The sequence below is a fragment of the Gambusia affinis genome, linkage group LG07 (assembly GCF_019740435.1).
Source record: "Gambusia affinis linkage group LG07, SWU_Gaff_1.0, whole genome shotgun sequence".
NCBI lineage: Eukaryota > Metazoa > Chordata > Actinopteri > Cyprinodontiformes > Poeciliidae > Gambusia > Gambusia affinis.
In genome coordinates, this window is record NC_057874.1 from 4,122,743 (window position 1) to 4,147,725 (window position 24,983).

The 24,983-nt window shown below is 40.8% G+C and overlaps 1 protein-coding gene and 1 long non-coding RNA gene across 5 annotated transcripts in view; one reads left to right on the top strand and one right to left on the bottom strand.

Moving 5' to 3' along the window:
• Positions 1-4,622: 4,622 nt before the first annotated feature.
• Positions 4,623-23,835, top strand: LOC122834112. Of its 3 annotated transcripts, XR_006371133.1 has the most exons (4): positions 4,623-5,043; positions 6,063-6,124; positions 10,310-10,431; positions 21,459-23,835. It is a non-coding gene; the product is annotated as an uncharacterized LOC122834112 (long non-coding RNA). The 3 variants fall into 3 exon arrangements; XR_006371131.1 differs by lacking the exon at positions 10,310-10,431; XR_006371132.1 differs by lacking the exons at positions 4,623-5,043; positions 6,063-6,124; positions 10,310-10,431 and adding an exon at positions 20,978-21,360.
• Positions 23,052-24,983, bottom strand: part of phf2 (PHD finger protein 2) — a 31,240-nt gene continuing 29,308 nt past the window's right edge. For both annotated transcript variants that reach the window (XM_044122238.1, XM_044122237.1), the window contains exon 22: positions 23,052-24,888. In XM_044122238.1, the coding sequence (XP_043978173.1) occupies positions 24,800-24,888 (89 nt within the window). In that variant the 3' untranslated portion in view covers positions 23,052-24,799. The remainder of the gene's footprint in view (positions 24,889-24,983) is intronic.

A 24,983-nucleotide genomic window follows, 5' to 3' on the forward strand; every position in this document is an offset into this window, starting at 1 on the left:
ACGATTCCCTGCCAGTGATCCAACAGGAGTTGGGATCTCTTTAGCCAAAAACGGGTTATGGCTTTTTTTTTTGCATGCAATTGATAAAATTTTTAAAAGATACACATCTTCTTTTTGAAGCACCTCTCCAGATAAATCCTGGGGGTCTCTGGGGATAACGTGACCCAGTATCGTCCCGATGGTTTGACAGATTCCGTCCCAGAAAGGTTCTAGCTCTGGGCAGGAGATGTTTTTCTGTTTTTAAGGAACCCAGACCTTCTTGCTCGACTTTTTTAGGTCCAACTGTCCCTTTTTGACCAGCTCAATGTTTAATGGAGACGCACAATAATAAAATCCAATATAAGGTGGATTTATTGCAGGTCATGTGCACACCAGCATCATCACGCACTGAAAACAACCGGCTGGCTTTTATGCACAAATCTAACACCACAAATAACACATAAACCAATAAATAAAAGTACCAATAAATATTTACATAAATACAAATCATTGCAATTGAACAAATCTAAGGTCAATCAAAAGAATAAATTAAATTTACCATAACTCTTCAACACACATTACCCCTCCCAATGAGTTCCTTCTCATAAGCTAAGCCATCAGAAATGTAATTAGACACAAATTAGCATTTTTACTACATTCTCTTTATTGAGGATGGAAGGTTCATTCCTGCTTCTCAAGAATAGCAGAACATAGTCTGTAGTCATGGCCTGTAACTCAGATATGCGTAACAATATTTCAGTAATCGTATTTCAAGAACATGGAAGTCCTTAGTTTCCATTACACCTACTGAAGCAGCAGTGAAGAGTGCTTTTTTTCCCCCCTTTACTGTAACTTGTAGATGTTTTGAATTGAGAGGACAGTCTGATGAGAAGACGGTTTGTCGAGAAGCCTCAGCATCTCGCGGTGCTTTCCTCTCCTGCTGGGTGGTCTCTCCCCGGCTCAATGCAGAAACTCCATTAGCGGCCGGGTAATTTTGCCCGCGAACTGGAAACATTCTTTACCTTCCAGAGATGTGCCTAATATAGAGCAGTAATAAAACACCTCCAGCCTCTGGCGTGTTGTTTTACCAAATAACATCTAACTGCCCATTACTCCCCATTAAGGCTAATGGCCTGGCTAATTAGGATAATTCCATAAAAGGTTCTGTGTTTAGACCAACCTATGTCTGGAATTAAGTCAATGACAGAAACTGACCACTCTCATATGGACCCAGTGTGGCCTTTCTTTTTTTAAACAAGGCAATTAGTCTGCAGCCTTTTGAATATTACAGTGTTGAGAAGTGCTCTCGCTGCGACTCGGCCTCCAGTTTATCTGGTTAGGAGGTCATGTTACGCTTCATTTCTCTTCACAATGTAGTGCTCAATTTAAAGTGGTTTTAAACAGTAATAATGTTTGTGTAAACAGCAGGAAGTCATGGCAGGCTCCTATTGACGTAATAGCGATGGGAACTCCCATAACACGACTTTGGTTTATGTCTATTGAAGCTGTAATAATCAATTCTGATTACAATTACAAAACAGACAAACAGACAAGTCTGTCTCAGCACCTGCTTGTCAACTTTTGAGGTCATTGCTTGGTTTTCGTTGATTTAAATGTTATCGAATTAAAAGATGATTGCACGACAACACAAACACACGCAGCATGAAATAGTTGTTATGAGGGATTGTTGTAAAGTCAGCAACACAACCCAAGTGACTGCTGTCGCTGCGTGTTTTTAAGCTAATGTGAATAATGAACTGACCTTTTTGCACTGTTTGACAATGAGAATGAATTGGAAAGAGCAGATGAAACCAAAAGTTTACATACAGAAAGTAAAAAAAAGACACATCCACGTCTTTTGTCCTCATTTTCTGACGTATGACTGACTTGAAATGTCTTGTTCGTACGGAGCCTCCAGGGGACATTTTGTTGTGGATTGGTGCTTTATAAATAACTGAACATGTCGTCACTGGTCAGACCAAAAAAAATCGTGGTGTCCAACATAGCTTCAGCCTGAGCCATTAATCGGCAGAACGTATTGATGCATCTCCTTAGCCAGAAGTTTCAGATAGAGCTCAGATTGGCCCAAAATATCCATTGAGTCTACAGACTGAGGGGAGAGAGTCTGCACCCGACTGACTGACTCACTGCAAAGCATCGACTTTTAAGAGCATCCCTTGAGAGGGAAGAAATACTTATGAGTCTTTTTTTTTGTAGTGTATAAAAATAAAGATTTATAATCCATAATCACACATTTAAAAGACTCCTTGTGGCATTACCTGGCATGCTCACCTACCTGTTTTATTGACATTACTGAACGCTGCAGCTCAGCTGCTTCGAAGGCCCAATCAGTAAATGTTAACCAGAAACAACTTTTCCATGAAACTCTTGTTGTTGGGATGGAAATTATGTTACTTAACTTTTTTCAGGATCTTGATATATAGTATAACAAACTATATGTTGTAGCCATGTGTTTCTTTCAAACTTTCGTTTTATTGCCCATAGCCATTAAAAAAAAAGTGTGTGAATAGCCAATAAAGCCCGGTTTAGATTTAGTCTGTAAACAAGTTTAGCCTTTTAAAACCAGAGAAACTGCTATTTACAGGACTGGGTGGTTTCTTCATGAGTTCAACTTGTATATTTTGCAGCAATAATAACAATAATAATAATTTTCTCAGAAATTGGTCGTTTTTAAGGCGGCTTTTTGCTTCTGCTCTGGTTCCCATGATTTCCCCTGGTGCATCGCACATGCATATGGTTTATTGTCTCTGTTGACATCTAAACCCAATAGACGGTTTCTGTTTACATCCTGGATAAATTACAGTCTTATTACTATTGATTCTGGACAGCTCAACTTAAAATGTTCTCCAGCTCTACGACCAATTCCAAAGAAGTTGCTCTTTTTTTTTTCCTGAATGAATCAGAGGAGTAAGATTGGCAGAAGTGAGGCAAAAAAAGCTTTAAAGCTGCTTAGATCCCCCCCTCCTCTGTTTCATGTAGTTTTCATGAAAACTCTTTGAAATCTTTTAAGCAATCAGGACAATTTTCTCTAGTTTTACCACACAGCCTCTCCCCAAATGTTTAGAGCAGTTTAACACGGTCCTATCAGGAGTCAGCATTGTGTATTAATTGTATTCTTGTGGGTACAGCTGATTGCCGGCCGGCCACAGCTGCTGATTAACTGGAACGGCCGCTGTTGTCCCAGGTGCTCCGTGTTTGGAGAGGGAAGGCTTCCAAAATTAAATACTTCACAGAGGAAGTCTCTGCCTGGGCCAAGGTTGTACAGCCAGACCACATTGAAGCGTTTTCAGTGTGCTTTCACTTCCTCCGCTTTGTGTTGCTAAATGTTAGGATTTGTGTAACGGTGATCAGAGCGAGCAGGGGATACGGGGATGAAGTAATCAAATGAATTAGCGGGCCGAGTCTCTGAGCTGGAACCGGGACACCAGTCAGAACAATTAGCATTGTTGTTATCAGCGTCTGGTGTGTGTGTGTGGTGCGGGGGTGGGGGGGTTGTTGTTTGGAATCGCCGCGTATTAGCTTTCAGCGAACGACAATAACCTGAACTGTTATCATCTGAGTGAATGGATTAGTGGCGAGTTGTTTAGACTGGATTTGTCACACACAACAGACAAAACAGCTGCCGCGTGGTAACAGACCCGCCCTCCACAGAACAACAAGGCCGACCGGCAGTCGACGGCGAACGGATGATTTGTGTGACTCTTCAACGGCTATTGCAATCACTTTAAACGAGAAAATTGTTAAACGCTGCTGGCGCCACTCCAGTTAGCCTAATAAAATAAGTGTTATTATCTCTGACTGCAGTTTTGAACTCTGGAATGAGGTAAAAAAAAATAAAATACCAGCCCAGGCCATGTGTGTGTGTATAAATATATGTGCATGTTCAGTAGACCCTAACTAGCCGTGGAGCAGCTAAACGGACTTGATTAGTGCAATTGGAGTATTCAGGAGTGCAGCAGCTGCTTCGATTTGGCCTGATTGCTGTTTGAAAGAAAAAGCCAAGAGAGGCACTGTTCTGTCAGGAACTGTTTGGCAGAGTCCAGATGCCCCTCCCTACACTTACAACACACTCTCATGAGGACGCACACACACACACTCTCTCTCTCTCTGCGTGGACCTCCCACCCTCAAAATTTGCACTTCATATTCCTCGGCCTCCTCTTTCAACTCCTGCCATCTGAATATTAGCAGTGTGTCAAACTAACCATGAAATAATGAGAGTAATGTCCCTGACATTAGCGTTTGTGAGTCATGCTGGCTCTGAGCAACTACAGCAACCAAAATGGCGCCCAGAAGCGGAGAAACAAAGCGGAGGCTTTTGTTGTTCAAAAAAAAAAAGAAGAAAAACAACAACAATAAAAAAATAATTTCTGTTTCAGACAGGAACAGGGATACAAATATTTGGATGAGAAACCTGGCAGGGACGGCTTACGTCTCAGTGAGTGAAGCCCAGTTCTTTGCCTTCTCTTTCAGATCTAGAGAGCAATGAGCCATCGATGTTTAGCAGTAGAGCAAGCTGACGTCTGAGGAACAGGGCGGAGTCCCGGCCGCCTCAGTGTCCAATCAGAGAGGAGAAGACGGGCACGTAATATTAAGCGACGACAATTTCTCTTTTTATTTTTTCTGAAATAACCGAAAACTCTCAGGTTTGGGTTTTACTTCATAGCGTTCAAGTCTCCCGTTTTGGACAGGAAACTACCATATTTTACCCCTCTTTTCCCGCCGTCCTCTCGTATTAGTATTTCCCAATAAGTTTAGCATATTATAAAACGCTAATTTTTTAAAAACGCCGCTGTGCCTCTCCACTCTGAGTCCAACCTCTAGCCTCGCGAGACAGAACTGCCACCTGCAGTAGCCTGGGCGGCGGTTTGCTCAAAGTTAGCAAGGACAGCGGGAACAACAATGTTGAAAAGCTTTTCCTGACATCCTCCAAACAACCGGAACGACGGTGGCGTCCATGTTGGTCCTGCAACCAGATGGGGGCCTGTTTGATTCCCGCTCTGCCTCTGTCTTGACACTTCAGAGGGCCCAGAAGGTGGCGCTGGTGCGTAGCAGCCTGGCCTCTGTCAGCCTGTTTAGGGTAGCTGTGGCTACCATCCAGTAGCTAGTCACTGTCAGTGTGTGAATGTGTGAATGTGAATGTCTGAATGAAGTGTGAAGCGCTTTGCAGGTTTATCAGAGTTGATGAAAAAGAAACAAAATAACTGAAACTGAAACTAAGAAAACATTTTTGTTAACTGAACTAAATAAAAGCTGTAATTAATGGGGGAAACTATTCCTACACCACTTTCTCCTATGGGAGACTAATAAATTATCTTATATCTAACTTAACAGGAACTATGTCGTGGATTTATAAAAAACTAACTAAAACACACCAAAAGTCATTCCATTTTTATTTATCTTCATTCATTTTGCACGTCAGTGCAGTCTTATTTGACTTTCACTGTTCCAATAATTCGCACAAACAGGTTCTTCAAGTCCAGTGTTCTCATTTGGCAAAACAAATTCACAATAAATTTTTATTATTTTTCTGCTCAGCAGTTGAAATTGATTATGTCAAACACTCGATTAGGTACATTTTGGGTTTATTACTGTAATAAGTAATCTGTAATACATGGAGCTGTGAAAACAAACAACAAAATTTGGGAAATTATAGAATTAAATGAGGAAAAGTTCAAATAAAATTATTTTAAGGATTTCTAGGTCTGGGCGGCTGTGTAACTTTCCACAGTGATTTATAGCATAGTAATTACTTGAAAGTTACAGAACTCGTTGCATTTTACTGACAGAAATTTGAGCAGTTTAGAGACCAGCAGTTAAAGTATCATTTGTTCTGGTTGATTAAAAATATTTAATCAAAAGGATTTGCTAGTTAATCCGAAACTTGGAACTTTGAACTTAAACTTTGACCATTTGTCATTAATTACGTCAAATGTAATTTAACAAAAACAGTGTTACCATTAGTCCATCACATGAAATACTGATCAAATAAACTGCAGTTTTCTTGCAATGTCACAACATTTGAAATAGTTCCAGTTAAATTTTCACCTTTCTTCTTAGCAGAGCCTGGAGCAGCTCAGGACAGATTTCTATCAGCCACAATCAGATGCCATTTATGCAGAAAGGTAACATAGTATTTTTGCAATATTATATTGACATTTTATTTTCCCATAAGGGACGAAACTGATTTCATGCTTCAGAACTGACACCGATTCACATTCAGTAAATGCATTGCATGTGCTGCGGCTCGTGAATCATACACGTCATACATGTTATACAGGCTATTCTTGAAAGGAAAAACTCGTGAAAATGTGCAAAACGGAAAAATGGTCCATGTAAATATGAGGTCACTTACAGCCTATTAACAGTGACAGGCGCTTTTAAGAGGTTACACATTTCTTCCTCTACACTCATTACATACATGTCCAGCACAGGGGGACTTCCCTCTAAATGACATCACCGGAACAAAATTTATTGCATCCTTGTAGTTGCTGCTTAGCAGGGAGAACGCAATGACTATATCCACATATTCTATTGCTCAATAACAACACTGCTTAAGCACAAAAACCTTACCGAGTCATTTTGGTCTGGTTTCTACTACAAAAATATCTTATTACACGTGAAATAAAACCAAACTCATCTAAAAGTAACTTTTCAGCAAGATATCAGAGCTTGTTTTTAAGTAAATAATTCCTTAATATTAATGAAAAATGTTCGTTCCCTTGGCAGATTATTTCACTTACAACATGATGTTGTACATAAAATAATCTGCCAATGGAAAAAGAATTTTTTCATCAGTATAAAATAATTGTTTGCCTAAAACAAACTCCTATATCTTCTGGAAAAGTTACACTTATATGTTAATTTTTTGTCTTATTTCACATGAACTAAGACATTTCCACTAGAAACTGGTGCAAATCTTATTTGGTAAGTAAACTTGGATGTACTTACCAAGTAAGATTTATTAAATTAAGTAAGTAAATCTACTTACTTACTTAAATCTTACTTAAGTATGTAAGAATTAAGTAAGTACATTTTAATTAAGATTTACTTGCTTACCAAGTAAGATTTTGTGTTTTTGCAGTCAAGAGCTGGAACTGCCTTTGGCAGATTAAAATTTCCTGAATTTCTTGAAACGGGATAAAGAGAGGAAAATGAAACAAATGAAGCACCGTAGAGCAAAGCAGGAGCTGGCGTGTGGGTGTGAGCAGAAGGTAAACGGGGGGGGGGCAGGACTAAGCGATGTGTGGTGAAGGTTAGTAAAGGCGGAGCGGCGTTGGGAACATCTGAGAGCAATCCCATCCTGTGACAAAACCCAGACATAACAGTCTGCTCCAGCACTTGTTACCAGCACATAAACACTTGCTTTCAGTGAGATAGCGGCAGAGGGTGGAGGTAGCGGAGGGCCTGGGACAATCTGTCATTTATCAACTGCTAATTAACTGTTAATTTGCCAACCTTTGGGTTCAAGCATGAAGCCAATTCATCACGGCCAACAAACGGCCGCTCCCATGGGGTGGTCTCACTTCCTGCTCACACAAACCGTCTGACAGCACCTGCATGAATCATCTGCCTCCTTTTTTTTCCCTTTTTTTTTCACTGTACTCTGGCCATTAAAGGCCACCCATCAGCTGTTTTTCCTGCTGAACACGTGCAACAAATAGACTTTTTTTTTTTTTTGAAAGCATACTGATTATAGTATCATAAAACAGCCCACGGATGGAGTTCAAATCATATCACTGTAAGGAGACAGTTGGCTATGAAACAGACGAGACTTGTGTTCATAAGACTCGTTTTTATGCTAATGCTTCGCCGCTTTCTGAAAGTATTGAGACTTTTTCACATTTCGGTCACGCTTCAACGTGAACGTGTCACGTATGGATTTTTTTGTGACGCGTTTTATGACACAAAGTAGAACAGGATGAATCGGTACAGCTCTGAGAAACAACTCAAGTCAATTTAAACTGAAGCGATTTGAGTTCACTTTATAATCAACAAACAAAAACAAATAATACTGGTTTATTCAAGGTCATTCATTTACATTCAGAGGTGAGCAGAGAACCTCAAAATTATACTCAAATGAGAGTAGCTCTACTTATTTGTTACTCAAGTAAAAGTATTAAAAGTATCCGGTAAAAAAAAGTCTACTCAAGTACTGAATAACTGATCAAATTATCAATCATTTAATATTTAAAAATTACATCATCAGATGGACCAAAATATAAAGTTATGTGGAATATTTGGTATTTTAAGGACAAAAACAACAACAATTCATATATTTAACAAAACATAACAACATCAGGCAAAAGAAGAAAAAAAAAAATCAAGTCAGTTTCTTTCAATGAAAAAAGAAAAATTACTCATGAAACTTTAAGAAAAACTGCAGCTGTGTGTGTGGGTCTGGTTTTTATTTCTGGTTAAAACATGTCTGTTCCTCATTCAGTGAGTAGAAAATCCAGAAATTCTCCTCCAGTAAAAGAAGAGACACTTCATAATAAAATTTGTCAAGTAAAAGTAAAAAGTACAAAAGGTTTAAGAGGAAAATATTTCTAAAAGTACCTCTTCCCCAAAAAAAACCCAACTCAAGTTAGTTAATATAATTGAGCCAATTAACTAAACTCATTCCAGTTTGATTTTAGTTATCAAACAATGGAGGGATGTGTGACCGTGCGCCTAACCAGGACATTAAAACAAATACGCGCCGACCTGTGTGTGCGTGTGTGTGTGTGTGTGTGTGTTGACAGAATTGGCTGCTAATGGGCAGATGGAAGTGTCTGCCACACTGAGCTGACAGCACATGTCAGGACAGCACAGGAAATTCTCTCATAAAGCATCTATGTTGACAACTGAGGCCCGACACCCAAACATGAAGCAGTGTGCCTGGCCGAGTCATGTCTGCTTGCATAAACACACACGCATACACACACACACCCACTGAACAAACCATGCTAACAGAGGGAAGTTCAACAAGTTTCACAAAAGTCTTCATTCTGCAGGACTGCTGCTGTTAGCAGTCCAAAGCGAGCCAACAGCAAAATCCTTGCAACGAGATGAGATAGATTACACGCAGGTTTGTTGTCCAAATGGCAAACAATTTCCAAAGATGAAACCAATCTTCTAAAGTAATCTGTTTCTGTGCATGCCTCAATTAAACCTAATTATTTCAAAACGGGGGCCGTAATCCGTTTAAAATACCTCAGTGCTCCGATGGTAAACCTCAGTAAGCCAGACCAACCCGAGGACGGCTAACTGAGATCCTAACTTCCTGACCCAATCACCTCTCGGAGCGCTCGCTGGCATCAAGGAATGCCAACGGCAAGAGATAGTACAGCCCCCGGCCGGGGTCTGCTGCCCCCCCGTCCCTTTTTGCCATCACCTCCTCAGCGCCAATTAAGGTCATCCAAGCATGGTGGTTGCACCCTGGAGCCAAATGAGGTCCTTCTGCAGCAATTTGACTTCCCTGGCCAAAGTCTGCCCAAGCCCCCCCTGAGAAAAGACAGACTGTTTACCAACAGTGTCTGATTGCACATGAGAGGGGAAGGAGCAGCACACCTGTCAGATAACTCAGAGACTGGAAGCCAGTGTGGGTGTGTGTGTGTGTGTGTGGGGAATGATTGCTGGCTGGATTAAAAAAGAAAGTTGCCATTTTCCTAAAAAAAAAAAAAAAAAGGTGAACTTTGTCCCCCTCTGCTCTAGACCTCACCCGCTTGATTAATGCTCAGCTGAGCAATTAATTCGTTGAATCACCGAAGATTTTCAAAATTGGTAAATAAGCTTTTCTTTCTCCGCTTTAGTCAACGCGGTCATTGAAGCAGGAAGGTTTAGCAGCAGTGAAAACACACAGCCCAGCCTCAGTGTGTGCCCAGGGCCCGGCTGACGGCCTCCCCACACTGCCACAGGTTTTCCTTTCACCAACCAGCCGCCGCTACAGCTTGATCAAACCCAGAACTCAGAGCGTTTCCCCCCTGAGCAGCGGGTAGCAGCCTCACCTCGGGGTACTAACCAGAGTTAGGTAGTAACTAGTACTGATTTGCGAACATTTTCTTTTCTATTAATTTTGTTATTTTTTGTCACTCATATAAATTGTGATTTTGGTCCTTAAAATACCAAAATTTCCACATAACTTTATATTTTGGTTTGTCTGGTGATGTAATTTTTAATTATTAAATGATTGATAATTTGATCAGTACTTGAGTAGACTTTTTGCCAAATACTTTTTTACTTACTTTTACTTGAGTCAAAAATATGTTGACGTAGAGCTATGTTTTTGGGAACTCTGCCCCCCTCTGGTAATAACCGCCCACTGAAAGAAGATCTCCGGTGAGCTGGGTGCCACCACAGCTTTTCTAGATCCATGCGCTCAGATCCAAGACTTTGCTCCACCCATTATGTTGGCGCACACAAAGACCTGAACTCCTCGCAAAACTCACAGGTAAAGAATATGTATGTGTGTGCGCGTGTAGGCGTGTCTGTGTGTGTGTGTGTGTGTGGCCTGAATGATGTGGATTCAAAGTGAAAATGTCTTTATCCTCCTCCTTGATGTCTCCTGGCTTGTTTACAGAACCCCCCACTTTGCTTGGCACTCACATCCACCCTAATCATAACTGAGCGCTCTGCTCCGCATTACTTTTCTCCAACCGTTCAGAGCTTCAAATGCTAACTGCTGTAAACATCAAACCCATTAAAAGTTCTTTACATAATCTGAGGCAGGGCGACACAGAGGCAAATCCCTCTGAAGTTTATTTCCTGTAACACATCATTTAGGGCCGAGCGTTCCCAACAGGTCGTTAGGATCCCTATAAAAGGACAAAATGCCAAATGTTTGTGCCGCAGGCTGGAAAAAACAGCTTTCAATCTGAGCGCTTTAATTTTAATCATTCGCGTTGCAGTTTTGGAGCCCACGCTCTGAAACCGAAGAAACAAAAAATAAACACGGAACTCTCGGAAAAGAAAACGCAGACAAATATACTCCCTTTTTGTCTCTCTGGCTGAGATTATCCCACGTCCAGCGTTTTGTCCTCAACAACTAACGCAAGAAAATCACACACACACACACACACACATGTTTACGTGGCTATCATTGACTTCCATTCATTTCCGCAGCCTTAACTTTACCCTTATCCTTACCATAACCAAAACTCAAGTCACACCTTAGTCCTAAATCTGACCCCTGACCCAAAAACAGCGTTTCCCCTTGTGGGGACTAGGCTTTGGTCCCCACAAGTGGAAGTGGGTCCCCACAACGTCCTTTATGGGGACGATGTCAGGAAAATGGTCCCCACAAAGTATTACAAACAAATACACACAAACACACACACCGCTCAGGTATTAAAAATAAAGACACGGGGCGTGCTCTGGTGGTGTAGAGGTTAGCACGCCCCACGTTTGGAGGCCTTCAGTCCTCGACGCGGTCGTCGCGGGTTCGATTCCTGGACCCGACGACATTTGCCGCATGTCTTCCCCCCTCTCCTTCCCCCTTTCCTGTCAGCCTACTATGATAAAAGGGACACTAGAGCCCACAAAAAGGACCCCCTGGTGGGGGAAAAAAAAAAATAATAAAAATAAAGACACATTTTATGTATGCTTTTAGATGTGTAGGACCAATGTTTGATTAGCTTCTAAAAAAATAAAAACCAGCCAAATGAGCATGTGTGTGGTTTCTAACTGGGACACTTACCAAACACTATCTGGGTGTTTTTACACCTGATAGTCCGGTAGACTCAGTTCCATTGGGGACCAAAATGGCAACATTTGCTGAGCATATATTTGTGTACTCTGCCTTCTGTGTGAAACGATCCAAACTAATCAAAAAACCTGTTCATCTCCTATTGAACGAAACAAAACCGTAACCTCAGAGGAAGACACAAACGCATCTTCCTTCTTCATGAAGTGGAAATGGAGTAGCGTCCGTCAAATTTTAGCGGTTGTAGGATTTCTCTTTCGTCTGTGGAGCCATTTCTTTATGTAGCACGAGACTCACTCATTTATTTTGGCTCTGTTGGCCCAGAATGCACTGCACTGTGGTCCACTTCCTGCTTTTGGACACGCATGTATTTGAACTGAACCAGAGTTCACTTCCACCGAACCGAGACCAAGGTTTGTAGATGGACTAAAGTTTCCTTCAGAGTCCGATTACGCATTCACACCTCCCCGGTCGAACTGGACCTTCTAGACAAACAAACTGCAGTTCAATTAAAGCGGATTAAACAGGGCTGGTGTGAATGCATCGTAATAAACATGGTCAAACAGTGGAAGAGTTTGTTCTTATCAGCATCAAGAATAAAACAGAACATCTCACTCTTACTCGTTTAGTAGCAATAAAGACTAATAATTATTCATTTTTATATGAACAAACGTTCTGTACAGGATTGTGGCTAAGTCCATTCTTTTCCTTGAACACTGGAGCTGGATGGATTGAGCGTGGACTGTTGTTCCTGGGAACGTTCTGGATGTTTACAGGTTGGGAAAGGCATGTGGTCAGGTCTGCAGCGTGAGACGTTTGCTACGAGGGCGATGTGCGGACACTGTTCAGCCTGCACACACACTGCTCACCAGCAGCCTTCTCAGTGTATGTGTGTGTGTGTGTGTGTGTTATTACAGCTGTAAGTGTGCCAGCCAGGGGAAATTTGTGTGCAGTTCACCTGAATTAGAAGCACTAACCCAGCCCTCCAGGGTGCATGGCGTAATGGTTTGTTTGTTTTTAGAGTTTTGCTTTTAGCAAATCATTCCTTATTTGTCATTTGTACAGGCGGAGTCGCCCCGAAAAAAAGGGGCTTGGTGAGGGGGAGAGAAGGGAGACGTCTGGTGTGTGTGTGTGTTTCTTGGGGAGAAGATTTGCTGAATTCATGGCACGCTCATTCATCAACTTGGATGGTGGTAACACCTCCGTCCAGGTTCCCCCCGCTGCTCTCCACACCTTCTGTTTATCTGGCCTGTGTAAAAGCCCCAGCGACAACGGCCTTCAAACAAATGCTGCGGTCTCTCCAAATGAAAGATTTCAAATCCCCAAGTATAGCCACCGCATGTAAAGCGTTTCTCCCCAAGCTCAAGTTCATGACAGCGCATTGTTTCAGCTGCACACATCGCTCTGTAATCAGTGCTGGTCCTCTTCAGCCGGCCACATAATCCAGGCCATGGAGAGGTCTTGAAAGCGCACAACTCAAGTAGGAGTGAAAAGTGCAGCGTAATAAAAATACTCTTAAAAGTACTTCCCCCCCAAAAAAAAAGTTACTCAAGTAAATGTAATTAAGTAAATTTAGGTACTACCCAACTCTGGAAATAATGTACTAACAGTTTGTGGGAGCTATAAAGGAGCAGCAATGAGGGCAGGTATTGCTTCACACGCAGCTATGTGTGAGTTACAACGTGTGTGTGTGTGTGTGTGTGTGCGTGCACATGTGTGGGTATGGGGGGGTACGTTCCTTGTTGGTTTTAAAGGTTTACACAGAGCTGGGCAGCTTCACTGCTCTAAATCAGCCAGTCACACCTCACTGCCTCCCTGTCAGAGGCCTATCTGCTACCACTTACTCAGAAATGCAACAAATTTACTTCTAATTACTTTAAATTTTGTCGTGCTTGTAAACACTTGTGCTCTGACAGTTCATTTATTTTATTTGATTGCTGTCAACTATTTATAGTGGAGGGCAGGGCGGCCTGCATGAAGTTTCCATGTATCATCTGGACTGCGCTGATAAAAAAAAAAAAAAAAGTTCATGCGATGATTATCCTCTGATTTTAGGGTGTTTATTTACTCACTGAGGTCAAGGAGAATTATGCTGTAATTGACATGCATTCAAGCTTGAGACAGCGTCCCCCATTCCCTGTCCAACAGGCAATGGAATGAAACTCTCACTCTTGCTTTAAAACCGTTTGCATCACTGAAGAGCGTCTAAAGCCTGTGTCACCGCTCTTGATGTTGCCATATGCAAAAACACGTTACACGTAGGAGACGTGTCCCAAACACACCGCTATGTCCTTCACTTCTTAAAGGACAGATAGCGAGTCTGTGGGAGGACAATTTCTCAGCAGGCAAACAGGTTTGCTGTTTTCCTGAGAGTCAACATGTTAGCAGAAATTTCCAAACACTCTAAGTTAAATTTAGGCCCCGGACAAAATGCTTGGAACATATTTTATTTAGTGGCACCAGAGTAGATAGGGGGCGGAACACAAATCCATAAAACACTTTTCAGACAGGTTTTGAAAACCATGCAACCTTTCCCTTCTCCGTCCTCTTCAAATGGTCTAAACCACATGCAAATCTTAACAACGACCTGTGTGATAAGATAAACAAAAATATTTTATAAAACAATGATGATTGTTGTATTATGAAAATTGCCAAACAGCAAAATGAGAGAGAAAATGAAGGTAGTCAAAATTACAAAAACAATGTCAGAGTTATGTCAAAGAAATATGAATCGAACTGATGTGAAAAATGTTTTCATATCAGTAGAATAATTTAGAAAAGCTATACAAGCTAAAATATGCTAACAAAAAGCCGCAGACCTGCAGCCCACAGGCGGTTCTAGACAGGCTAACAGAAGTGGCTCTTTGGATCACTTATATATATTAAATGATAAAATATTGCCCTGTTTTTTGTTTCATTCTTTTTTTTAATTGCCTCGTAGGCAGCAATTTATTCACATATATGTACATTTATTATTATTGGCACTTTAATGAAAGATGAGTTGTACAAGTTTATATTGAGGTGGGGGGAGAGGGGGTGCCGATGACATGTTCACAATACGCCTCAGAAAGCATGTAGTTGCTGTGAAGAAGAGAAGGTCTCTGGAAAGCAACAAAATAGAGAGCAGCCAGTAGAGAAAAATCCGTCTAAGAACACTAGATATAAGAAAAGGAGAAAGGCAGCAAGGAAAGCTGCCTCTGAGCAAGAAGCCCCAAAAAAGAAAAAGATTTCTGGAGAAAACAGCGAACAACAACAACAAGGAGTTTCCATAACAGAATCCTTTAAGGATCGGACAACCAACTGGAAGAATGAGATTTATACAGATGAAACGGTGATCTCTAGATTACACCAGACCACTGAAGAAGAGAAGACGCCTGAAACCCGACAAGATGAGGATCAGAAAGTGGAGAAAGAGCTATCATAGACACAACTAGCAGCTTCACCTGAAATGCTGAACGATCAGGAGGAAAAAACACAGAAGTTTAGTGAAGCAGAAAAAGCTTCTACCACCAAAGAGAAATCCAGCCAGGAAGGAAAATACTTTCAATCAGAAGAATCAGGAAGTAGGAAGTTAGTAAGCAATGTGGATGAAATAAAAACGTTTTTTCCTGAAGGATCAGAAAAACCAGAAGTTGTTGTCCAGGCTGAGCAGGACATTTCTGAGGAAGCTCTGATGTTTTAATTTATCAGAGATTTGAGGGGCGAGGTAAGAGAAGCCTGGGAACTCCATGGTTAGTTTGGGTTTATTATTATAATCTGGCTTTATTTAGTTGTTGTTTGTCCAGTTCAGGTGGTTTAAATTAGTTTGTATTTGCTCATTTTCATTAGTTATTATTAGTGAAATATTGCGTAGTTTTAATAGTAGTAATAGTATTAGTTCTTTCTAAAAAAGTAAGGGCAGCACTGTGGCACAGTGTCTCTGTGGATGCATGGGTTCCCTCCGGCTTCCCCCATTCAGTCCAACATCCATGGTCATCTGTTATAATTTTATGTCTGACTCTGAAATTGCAACCAATTCTATATTGGTTGCAATTATGTACCTATATACATATATGTTGTTGTGTTTTTGTAATTTGTAATTGTGCAATGTTAATGTTGAAGTGGTTTGCACCTCAGGGCCACCGTAAGAAGGTGATATACTGTGGCCTGCAAGCAGCTGCTGTAATATCTGCAATGATCAGTATAAAACTGGTTTGTTTTACGTTTAGGTGAGCTAGAAGAAAGCATTACAGCCAGCAGGCATTTTGACCGGGTAATTTCAGCCAGAGAGGCCTACGCTTCCTCTGCTGGCCGTCATTATGCCCTCAGTAAGCCACATAAAGACCCGGCCATCATGTGGAGATCACCGCTCTCCTCGGCGCTCGGCCTGATTGGCAATTATCGAAATAAACCAATGTTCTATATCAGGACTTTTGACTACATAACTACCCTGTTAATATCGGGAGGAAGTGCTGGAGGTCAGGGAGCTCTCAGCCGCTTGACCCCGGGGTCGCAGGAACCTGAGCTACAGAGTGGCACATGGCAGTGAATGAGCGCTAATGGTTTAGATGGTATCTGTTTCACAGGCGGAGAAAACCAATCTCCCGGGGCAATCTGGAGCGGGGAGGAAAAGCAGAGGCCTGAAAATAAACCCCCACTTGTTTCAGAGGAGCGTGATGCCGCTGCCCAGTTAGTGGGACTGTTGTGCAGGATGATGAATAATCACACCCAGATGACCGCGCCGCAGCTTCAGACGCACCGCTCGTCCTCCGCTTTGCCAGGCACAGAGCCGTTTGAAGGAAAGAGTTCGAGAATGATTAGGATTGTTTGTTTGGACAGCGCTTCAGTGGCGGCGGTCCGTCACAGGAGCCTCTCCGAACGATTAGGTGAGCGTTTGCTGCAGGGGAGGTACAAACAGAGCCCCTCATGCGGCTGCTGAGACATTTGTCGATGCATGACGTGGCTTCTTGTTTCCTTTGAAATACTTTGGTAAACATCGGGCACATCCACGGCAACAACTCCATAAGCCCACGGAGTGCTTTCAAATGTAATTTCCCTCCTTTTCCAACCAGAGTAAACAGAGTAATTGCACTTGGGAGACTCCCAGTGCTGGCAGACCAGGGTTCATTTTCGCATCCAAAATGAAACCCAAGTCACTTTAACATTATCACAAATCTGCTGCTTATACTAATATGTTTATTGCTTTCCTGCAATTTGCCTGTTAAACAAAAAGGGACATTTTCAGATTGGTGTTTTCATAGCACCATGTATACCACCACAGGTGGGTGGTATCTGATTACATTCACTCAGTTAAATGAAAGGCAACCAGCCTTTTCTTCAATTTTATCATGTTTTGAGACCTTTACCCAGCCTTTGTCATCTTGGAGGATTGTAGTTCGGATAAAATAGAAGATAATCCTCCATTAGTCATCCAAGTGTGAAATTTAAACTGTCATGACAGAAAGTGGACAGAACAAAATAAGAGAAGCAGAAATAATAAAACCAGAATACAAACCAGTATGGTGTTTTGTATTCTTCTTTTTCTTTGTATGCTGATATTCTTGACAAACGAATGTCAACACATACATGTTTCCAAGTATGTGTGGTCTTGTTTTGTCTTGTCACACATGAAATAAGACAAAACTAACTTACAAGTAATTCTTCAACAAGATATAGGAGCCTGTTTTAAGTAAATAATTTCTTAATATTGATCAAAAAGTACCGTACTGGTTCCATTGTCAGATTATTTCACTTATACCAAGATATTTTCCCCACATTATAAGTGAAGTTATCTTTCAATGGAGGGAGTACTTTTTCACCAACTTAAGGAATTGTTAACCTAAAGCAAGCTTCTTTATCTTACTTGCAAGTTAGTTTTGTCTTATTTCAAGTGTACTAGAAATTAGACCAAAAATACTTGGTCAGATTTGTGTTTTTACAGTGCATTTGACATAGCCCTTTCTCTTCTGCACCAGCAAAATTAAGGAAAGATTTAGGAATGATTGCCACAGGTACTGCATGCCGCACATAGACAGAAACTAAGCTTCCTTCTGCAACTCTTAAACTGTGTGAGTCCAACAGCAGCAATCTGACAGTCAATCCATAAAAATAAAATGGGTGAGCAGTTTGCTGCAGGTGCTGCCATAACTTTACCAGATGAGTCAAGGTGCTTTATGAAGAGGACAGGTATGAACTGGAAAGATTGGGAAGAATAAAGGTGCTCCAGAGACCGGGATGATGGTGACACGAAAAGGGGAAAATGCGGGTTTGCAGGGCCACACAAGACAAAGCCAGAGCTGACATTCCTGAGTAATTCGGACATCTGTCACATGGCCCGTTTCTCCTCGCCACCTGAGACTCGTTCAAAGCGGACTGGGCCAGCCCGCCCACATCTGTGAATGCTAAGGCGGCCCTGAACGCATTTAGACTGTAACACTCCGCAGGCATTGTTGTTCAAACTCTGACGTTTAAATTGTGACCCCACTTGGCCTTTGAAGGACCAGAAATGGGGAGAGAAGACGATGAAGTGTTCACAAAGGAGGTGTACTCCCAGGCCGAGCTTTTATATCAACCAGTGAAATGTTAGTTGTGTTCCCATGTTTTACTCAACCTCTGCTTATTCGAGATAAATAGCAAATTACACATTAACGATAGTAAAAATAACACCAAAACTACTGATAATAATTAGGGACGGGTCGATATGAAAATTTGGACTGATATCGATATACAATATTAACATTATTGTTTTGGCTGATAACCGATATTTGCAGATATCGGTTATCTGCAAATATAACTGATATATTTCTATATCGGTTATATAGCTCTGGAATAAATCAAGAGACCACTTAATCTGATCAGGTTCTTTGATTTTACGTTTTATAGGTATATGTTTGAGTGAAATGAACATTGTTGTTTTATTCTATGAACTGCTGACAACATGTCTCCGAAATTCAAAACCATCAATTTGGTATTTATGTGCAGAAAATGAAAAATGGTCAAATTAACAAAAAAGATGCAGTGCTTTCAGACCTCAAATAATGTAGAGAAAACAAGTTTGCATTCATTTAGAAACAACAATACTCAGGAAGAGTTCAGAAATCCATATTTGGTGGAATAACCAGGAGGTTTTCAGTGGGTTCAGTGCAGTGGACTGTATTTCTCAACTGTATTGACATCTATGGGAAAAAAATGTTTTTTTCCAGAAACAGATGGCAACAAGATGGAAATAATTATCGGTTGTTAATATTGGCTCAGTTGTATTTATTTGGTTGATACCGATATCTTAAAAATGACTAATATTGGCCAATGTCAATATATTGTACATCCCTGATAATAATAATTATAAAAAAGGCTAGAAAGAGCTAAATGAAAGAACAACCATACCTTTGTGCATCATTTTGGAAAATTATTCAAATTTAACTCAGTTTATTTATCTAGCACCAATTAATGCCTAATGTCATCTCAAGGCACTTTATGAAACAAAAATAATCCAATCACAGAGACAGATTCAAAGTCAAGCACATATATTCAAATTTGATACTAGGGATTACGCAATACGATGAAGTTCAATTTATTACTAAATAAACTGAACTGAAATTGAATGTCTGAGGTTCTTTTTACTTTACCAACGAAGGCCGAGCTAAAATACACAGAATTGTCCTGTACCATTTTATTTTGTTGTATCCGGTGTGTGTGTGTGTGTGTGTGTGTGTGTGTGGGTGCGTGTGTGTGTGTGTGTGTGTGTGTGTGTGTGTGTGTGTGTGTGTGTGCCCGTGCTTTTGCTTCATATGATAAAATGTTCAGTGTGACTCGTCCGCAGCACAGTTAGCTAACGACAACAACCCACTTTGATGCTAAGCACAGTGGAGGCAGGGTCATGACCTGTAGCGTCCTTGCTGCCTCACACACACACACACACACACACACGCACACGCACACGCACACTCACACTCACACACGCCAACAGATACGCACAATCACAGGGAAATAAATTCCCATGAAGATCACTGCCTGCTTTATTTTTGCGCCATCAACTGTGTCCAGATGTGTTATTAGTGTGGAATTAAAAGGCAGCACCGTGATGAATGCAAGAAATAACTTCCCTATTAGTCTAATGCATCTAAGATTGCACAAATGGGGAGTTAATTGACTTATTTAGGTTTCAGACTCAAATTTGAGTCGTGCTGTTCCTAATTTTCTTTCACTCCGCAAAGTTATTTCAGCATCTGCTGCTAAAACCTTTTCTTCCATCCCAGAGATTAAAACCTGGATATGAATGTAAAGGACACATAAGAAACGATCAGAATGTCTTAAACGTTTTAGAGGGGTGAAAACACGACGGGGATGTGAGCTGGTTTTATATTTAGGAAAGATTTTTACTTTGAAAAAAAAAAGAAGAAAAAGACTAAGTTTCGTCTTTTTTTAAATTGACTTTTACACAGATGGCAGTCTGGATGGCGGGTTATGACTTTAAAGTCACATTCAATAAAATGGAGCTTTAGTTCTGTTGAGGATCAGTTTTAAGATTTTCGAGACAGAAGTTGTTTCTCATTGTTTTTCAAATTGAGAAATATTGAAAACACCTCAAATTAATACAGCAAAGTAACTTCTTTTTTTCTTTCCACAGTGAAACTGCAAATACCTTTTTAATAATGTGATCGAGCTGCGGTGCTCAAAGTGGTTTATTTATGCCTTTATCAGGCTTTGCTCAAATATTTCTTGGGCTCCATCTAGTGGCCAAGAGTTCTGCCTGTCTGAATTCATGATTGAATTAGGCCAATAGCTTGAGAAATTCTTAGGTGACAGACATTAACCCAATAGGGTTACAGTTTTGTTTTGCAAAGGACATTTCAGTCAAACTGAAAGTATTTATTTACACAGTGTATGACAGGACACAATAATGCTCTCATCTGATGCTACATTAGATGAGAGCATTCCTGATGTAGCTCCTTCAAAATTATTTCTGTTTACTCAAATACTGAGTAACTGATCAAATTATCAATCATTTAATGTTAATTACATCAACAGATGGACAGAAATATAAAGTTAAGTGGAAATTATTGTATTTTAAGGATTAAAATGACAATAATTCATATGAGTAAAAAAAAATAAAATCAGGCAAAATACGATTTTTCCAAATCGATTTCTTTAAATAAAAATAAGAAATTTAAAGAAAAACTGAATTTTTGGTTAAAACATGTTTGTTCTTCATTCAGTGGGTAGAGAATCCAGAAATTTTACTCAAGTAAGAGCAGAGATACTTCATGATAACAACTCTCTAGTAAAAGTACAGCATAAAAAAAAAATAAAAAAAAAACCCTAAAAATACTTTCTCCCCACAAAAAGCTGATCAAGAACATGTACTTGAGTAAATCCAACTAGTTATTACTCAACTCTGGTTTCTGTCACAAACTTCTCACAGTTTACTGGAACTTTGCCCTTCACAGTTGGGGCGGTGTTGCCACGGTTACAAACGTCCCTCGCTTTCCCGCTCAGTGTAACTTGCTGCCAAACGCTTCCACTAACATTTAATCAGAACATCAAACAGCACAAGGTGTGAGTCTCTGAATCCAGTCACAAACTACGTTATGCTTTAGGAGAACACCTTCTGCCTCTCTGAGTGACCTTTCACCCCACGTCCTTACAGGACATGTTTCACTTTGGATAATGACTCCGTCTTTTCATTTCCAACTTCACAAGGTGTGTGTGTGTGCGTGTGTGTGTGTGTGTGTGTGTGTGTGCGTCTTTTGTTCTGTTGTTGATTTAGACATTTCACGTCAAAACCTGTTCGCCTCCAGCACACAGAACCCGTCTCCTTCCTGGACAGTGTGATGGATGGACATTCCCATGCTACTCATCCCTGCCTGTAGCCATGACCTCCAGACATCTGGGAATCGGACTCAGAGACGAACCAGAATTGAAAAGCTTCATAGTTCTGTTATCTTGGCTGATTTCTGTTGACCAATATGAACCGGTTGTCTCTCCTTCCCGTATAAATATTGCCACCTTCCTATTTTTTTTTTTTTTTGTCAAGTAGTGATTTAGGGTTTTATTTTAGGATTGTGACAATATAATGTCATTAAACCTGCTATTAAGAAAAACTTCTTGGACTTCTCTCAGCTAATTAATTACTAGCCTGTATCTAAGTTACAGCTATTTAAAAACATCTTACAAGGGAAACCCCACTAATTTCTTCAGGATCAATGCAAAATGTTTAATAAATACCAATCTGGTTTTCATAAAATGCATTCAACAGATTCCTTTAGCTTAGCTTAAAGCATCCAGTGACACCATGATGGCAGCAATCACTGTGAAAGTTACTGTTTGAGTCTTGTTAGGTACTTTAGAAGCCTTTGACATTGGGTTAGGGTTAGTTTAGTCAAAATATTTGGAGCTATTTTCAGAGCCTTCAGGTTCCATGTAAACCCTGTTTAAAAGTACGTAACTTTTCTTTAAATCCAAGTCAAATCTCAAGAATTTGATCCTAAGTCAGAGTCAAGCCTCAATTCATTTATTTTGGTGATTTCATTGCGAGTTAGAAACCTCCACATGTCAGACTCCAACTGGTCTTAACGTGTGAGGGAACCCATGGCTGTTTTCTGGGCCCACCTGGAATATCTTCAGAATATCTCCTTAACTTTTATGCAGATGACATCCAGCTGTTCCTTCAACAATTTGAGAAAATTGTTGAAGGCAAAGATCCGGCAAAGAAAACAAATCACTCTTCAACCAAACTCTGGGAATACTTAGTATCCGACCACGTTCCTCTGATTGGGCAACACATCCGACCTCTGAATTAGGGGTGCACCGATTTGTTGTCCGGCCCATTTATTGGTGCAGATTTCCTTAATTTTGGGAGATCGCTCGATACCTACATGTGAAGCCGATCTTATATACCTCAGCAAAGCTCTAAAGATGAACTCTGTCCTCTTCTGTTCTCTCATTAGAGGTCCGACTGACAGATCGGCTCACCGGGTCATATCTGCACGTTGGCAGTTAACAATAGTCGCCCCACTGTTGCCAACTTTCTTGTTATATTTAGTGGCATTTCAGACCAAAAAAAAAAGAAAAAGAAATTGGTATCGGCCAAAATCGGAATCAGCAGGTCGGGCTTTTTAAAGATCGGTAATCATGGATTGGCCAGAAAACTGCAATCAATGCACCGCTAGTCGTATGGGAGAAAGACATGTCACCAAGTGGCAACAATAGCACTTAGCAACAGGTCTGTAAGCTCCTGGAGATTGAAAATATTCCACATCTTAGGAAAGTGAAGCAGAAAACACAAGACATCAACCTTCAAAAATCTTGAAGTATAAAAAAAGAAACCAACAAAAAAGAAACCATCTGTAACATCACTGAGGTGAAACAGCAAAGAAGACAGTAAGAACAAGTAGGATTCACTGCTGGGGCACAGTGGATGCATTTAATGAGTCAGACATACAAAAATAAATCACGACAAAGCAACACATGTACTGTACAAATTAAAAATCTCAAAGGGAAAAAAAAATAAAAAATTAATTGCTGAGAGGACGAGAAGAGAGAATGTCCCGGTGGAGACGCGATGGACGCCACTGCAGGAACACGTGACACACGTCTGACGGGACGGGGTGGAGGGCGACCAGCGAGCTCTAGTGTGACGCCTCCGACACGCACCCCAACATGGAAAAAAAAAACAAATTAAAGGGTCGTTTCACAACGTTGATGATATATATATATATATCCAAAAGCAAAACCTCTTAAGAATTGTACAAGTATAAAAAAGCTACAAACATTAATAAATTACATCACTGACACAGAAACACTTCACAAGGTGCTAGTAAAATAATTCTGAAACCTTCAGGATACTAGAAGTCAGACAAGTGGCTGGTCATAGAAACTTTGTTTTTTTTTTTCTTTTTTCTACAGTTTTTGCTCCTCAAAGCTTCACTTCTCGCTCAAACAGAATCACAATACAGTTAGCTTTGTGTATGTAAGGCCATATGACGACAAACATGTTGGCTAATTCCTTCTGTTGTTTCCCAAGGCAGCACTGATGACCGGAGAGGCGGAAAAGGAGGACAATATCGGAAATTCATATACATACATGGATACTTTTCAAATTAAATTCTAAAAAAAGAAAAAGAAAAGTAAAAATGTAGAATTAAGTGAGAGGCAAAAAAAAAAAAAAAAAAGATACAAAAACTAAAAAGGCTATGTACAAAGCTACATTCTATACAGTGGAGCCATAGAAACAGAAACAGAAAAACACAGAAACAAGTGGAAAGTGTGCTGTGCTGCCTGTGGAAGCAAAGGAAGAGAGAAAGTATCCCCGTGTGTCTGCGTCTCTGTCAGGGATGAGGCTTATCGTCGTGTTCCTGCGTCACATCCCAGTTCCTCCGCTTTCCCCCCCACTCCTTGATTCCCCCGGTCCAGTCCGGTCCAGTCCGGTCCGATCCGGTCCGCTGATGTGCGTCGACCTACGTTCACGTTGGAGGAACGTCCGGACTCAGTGTGCTTTGTGCTTTACAGTCGTTTGTTTCCGTTTTCCTATCTACTGACTCCAACTAGAATAAATAAGTGGCGGCGCTGATAGTGCTCTGCGAACGTTAAGTGTGGATATGAAGGCATAAATGCTGCTTGGGGTTGGTGCTGATCCGATCCGACGCTCCGGGAATAATCCGTCTCAGTCTGACAATGATAAGCTGCATCCGTGGATAGGAGCCCCTCCCTCCCGAACCCCCTCTACCCCGCCGACCCCGACCCGAAGCACACATGCAACTCGTACACATGCAGGGGATACTTTCGCAAATCTTGGAATGACTGCAATGTACTTCTATTGAGCAACCCCTGATAAAATGACAGCTGTAGTAAAATGAGACATGTTCTCTTAAAAAATATTTATAATAGCTTCTGTACACTTTAATATCTGAAAGTTATAAAGTATAAGTAGAGGCAAAAACCTATCTGAGTGATGTTCTTCTTAGAAATTGAAAAATGCATGATTTTCCTCCGCTCCCGCGTCGTTTCAGTTTGTTTTTTTTTCCTAATTCTCCTCTTGTTGACTTTTTGTTAGTGAGCAGGTTGCGAGTCTGGGACGGGGCCCAGTCGGTCAACCGGCCAGTCGGTCAACCGGCCCAGTCCATTAACAAACTGCTGCGTGCTACAGGAGGAGCTTTCCGTTTCGGTGGATCTTTAGGATCTTTCCCAGTCTCTGTTTGGCCGTCGCCATGCCTTTCTTTAGCCGCTTAGCTGTGGAGAGAAGGAGAAATTAGTTTGGACGTCCAGCTACACTGCAAAAACACAGAATCTTTTATTTATTTTTGTATTTACTTATATTCAGTCAT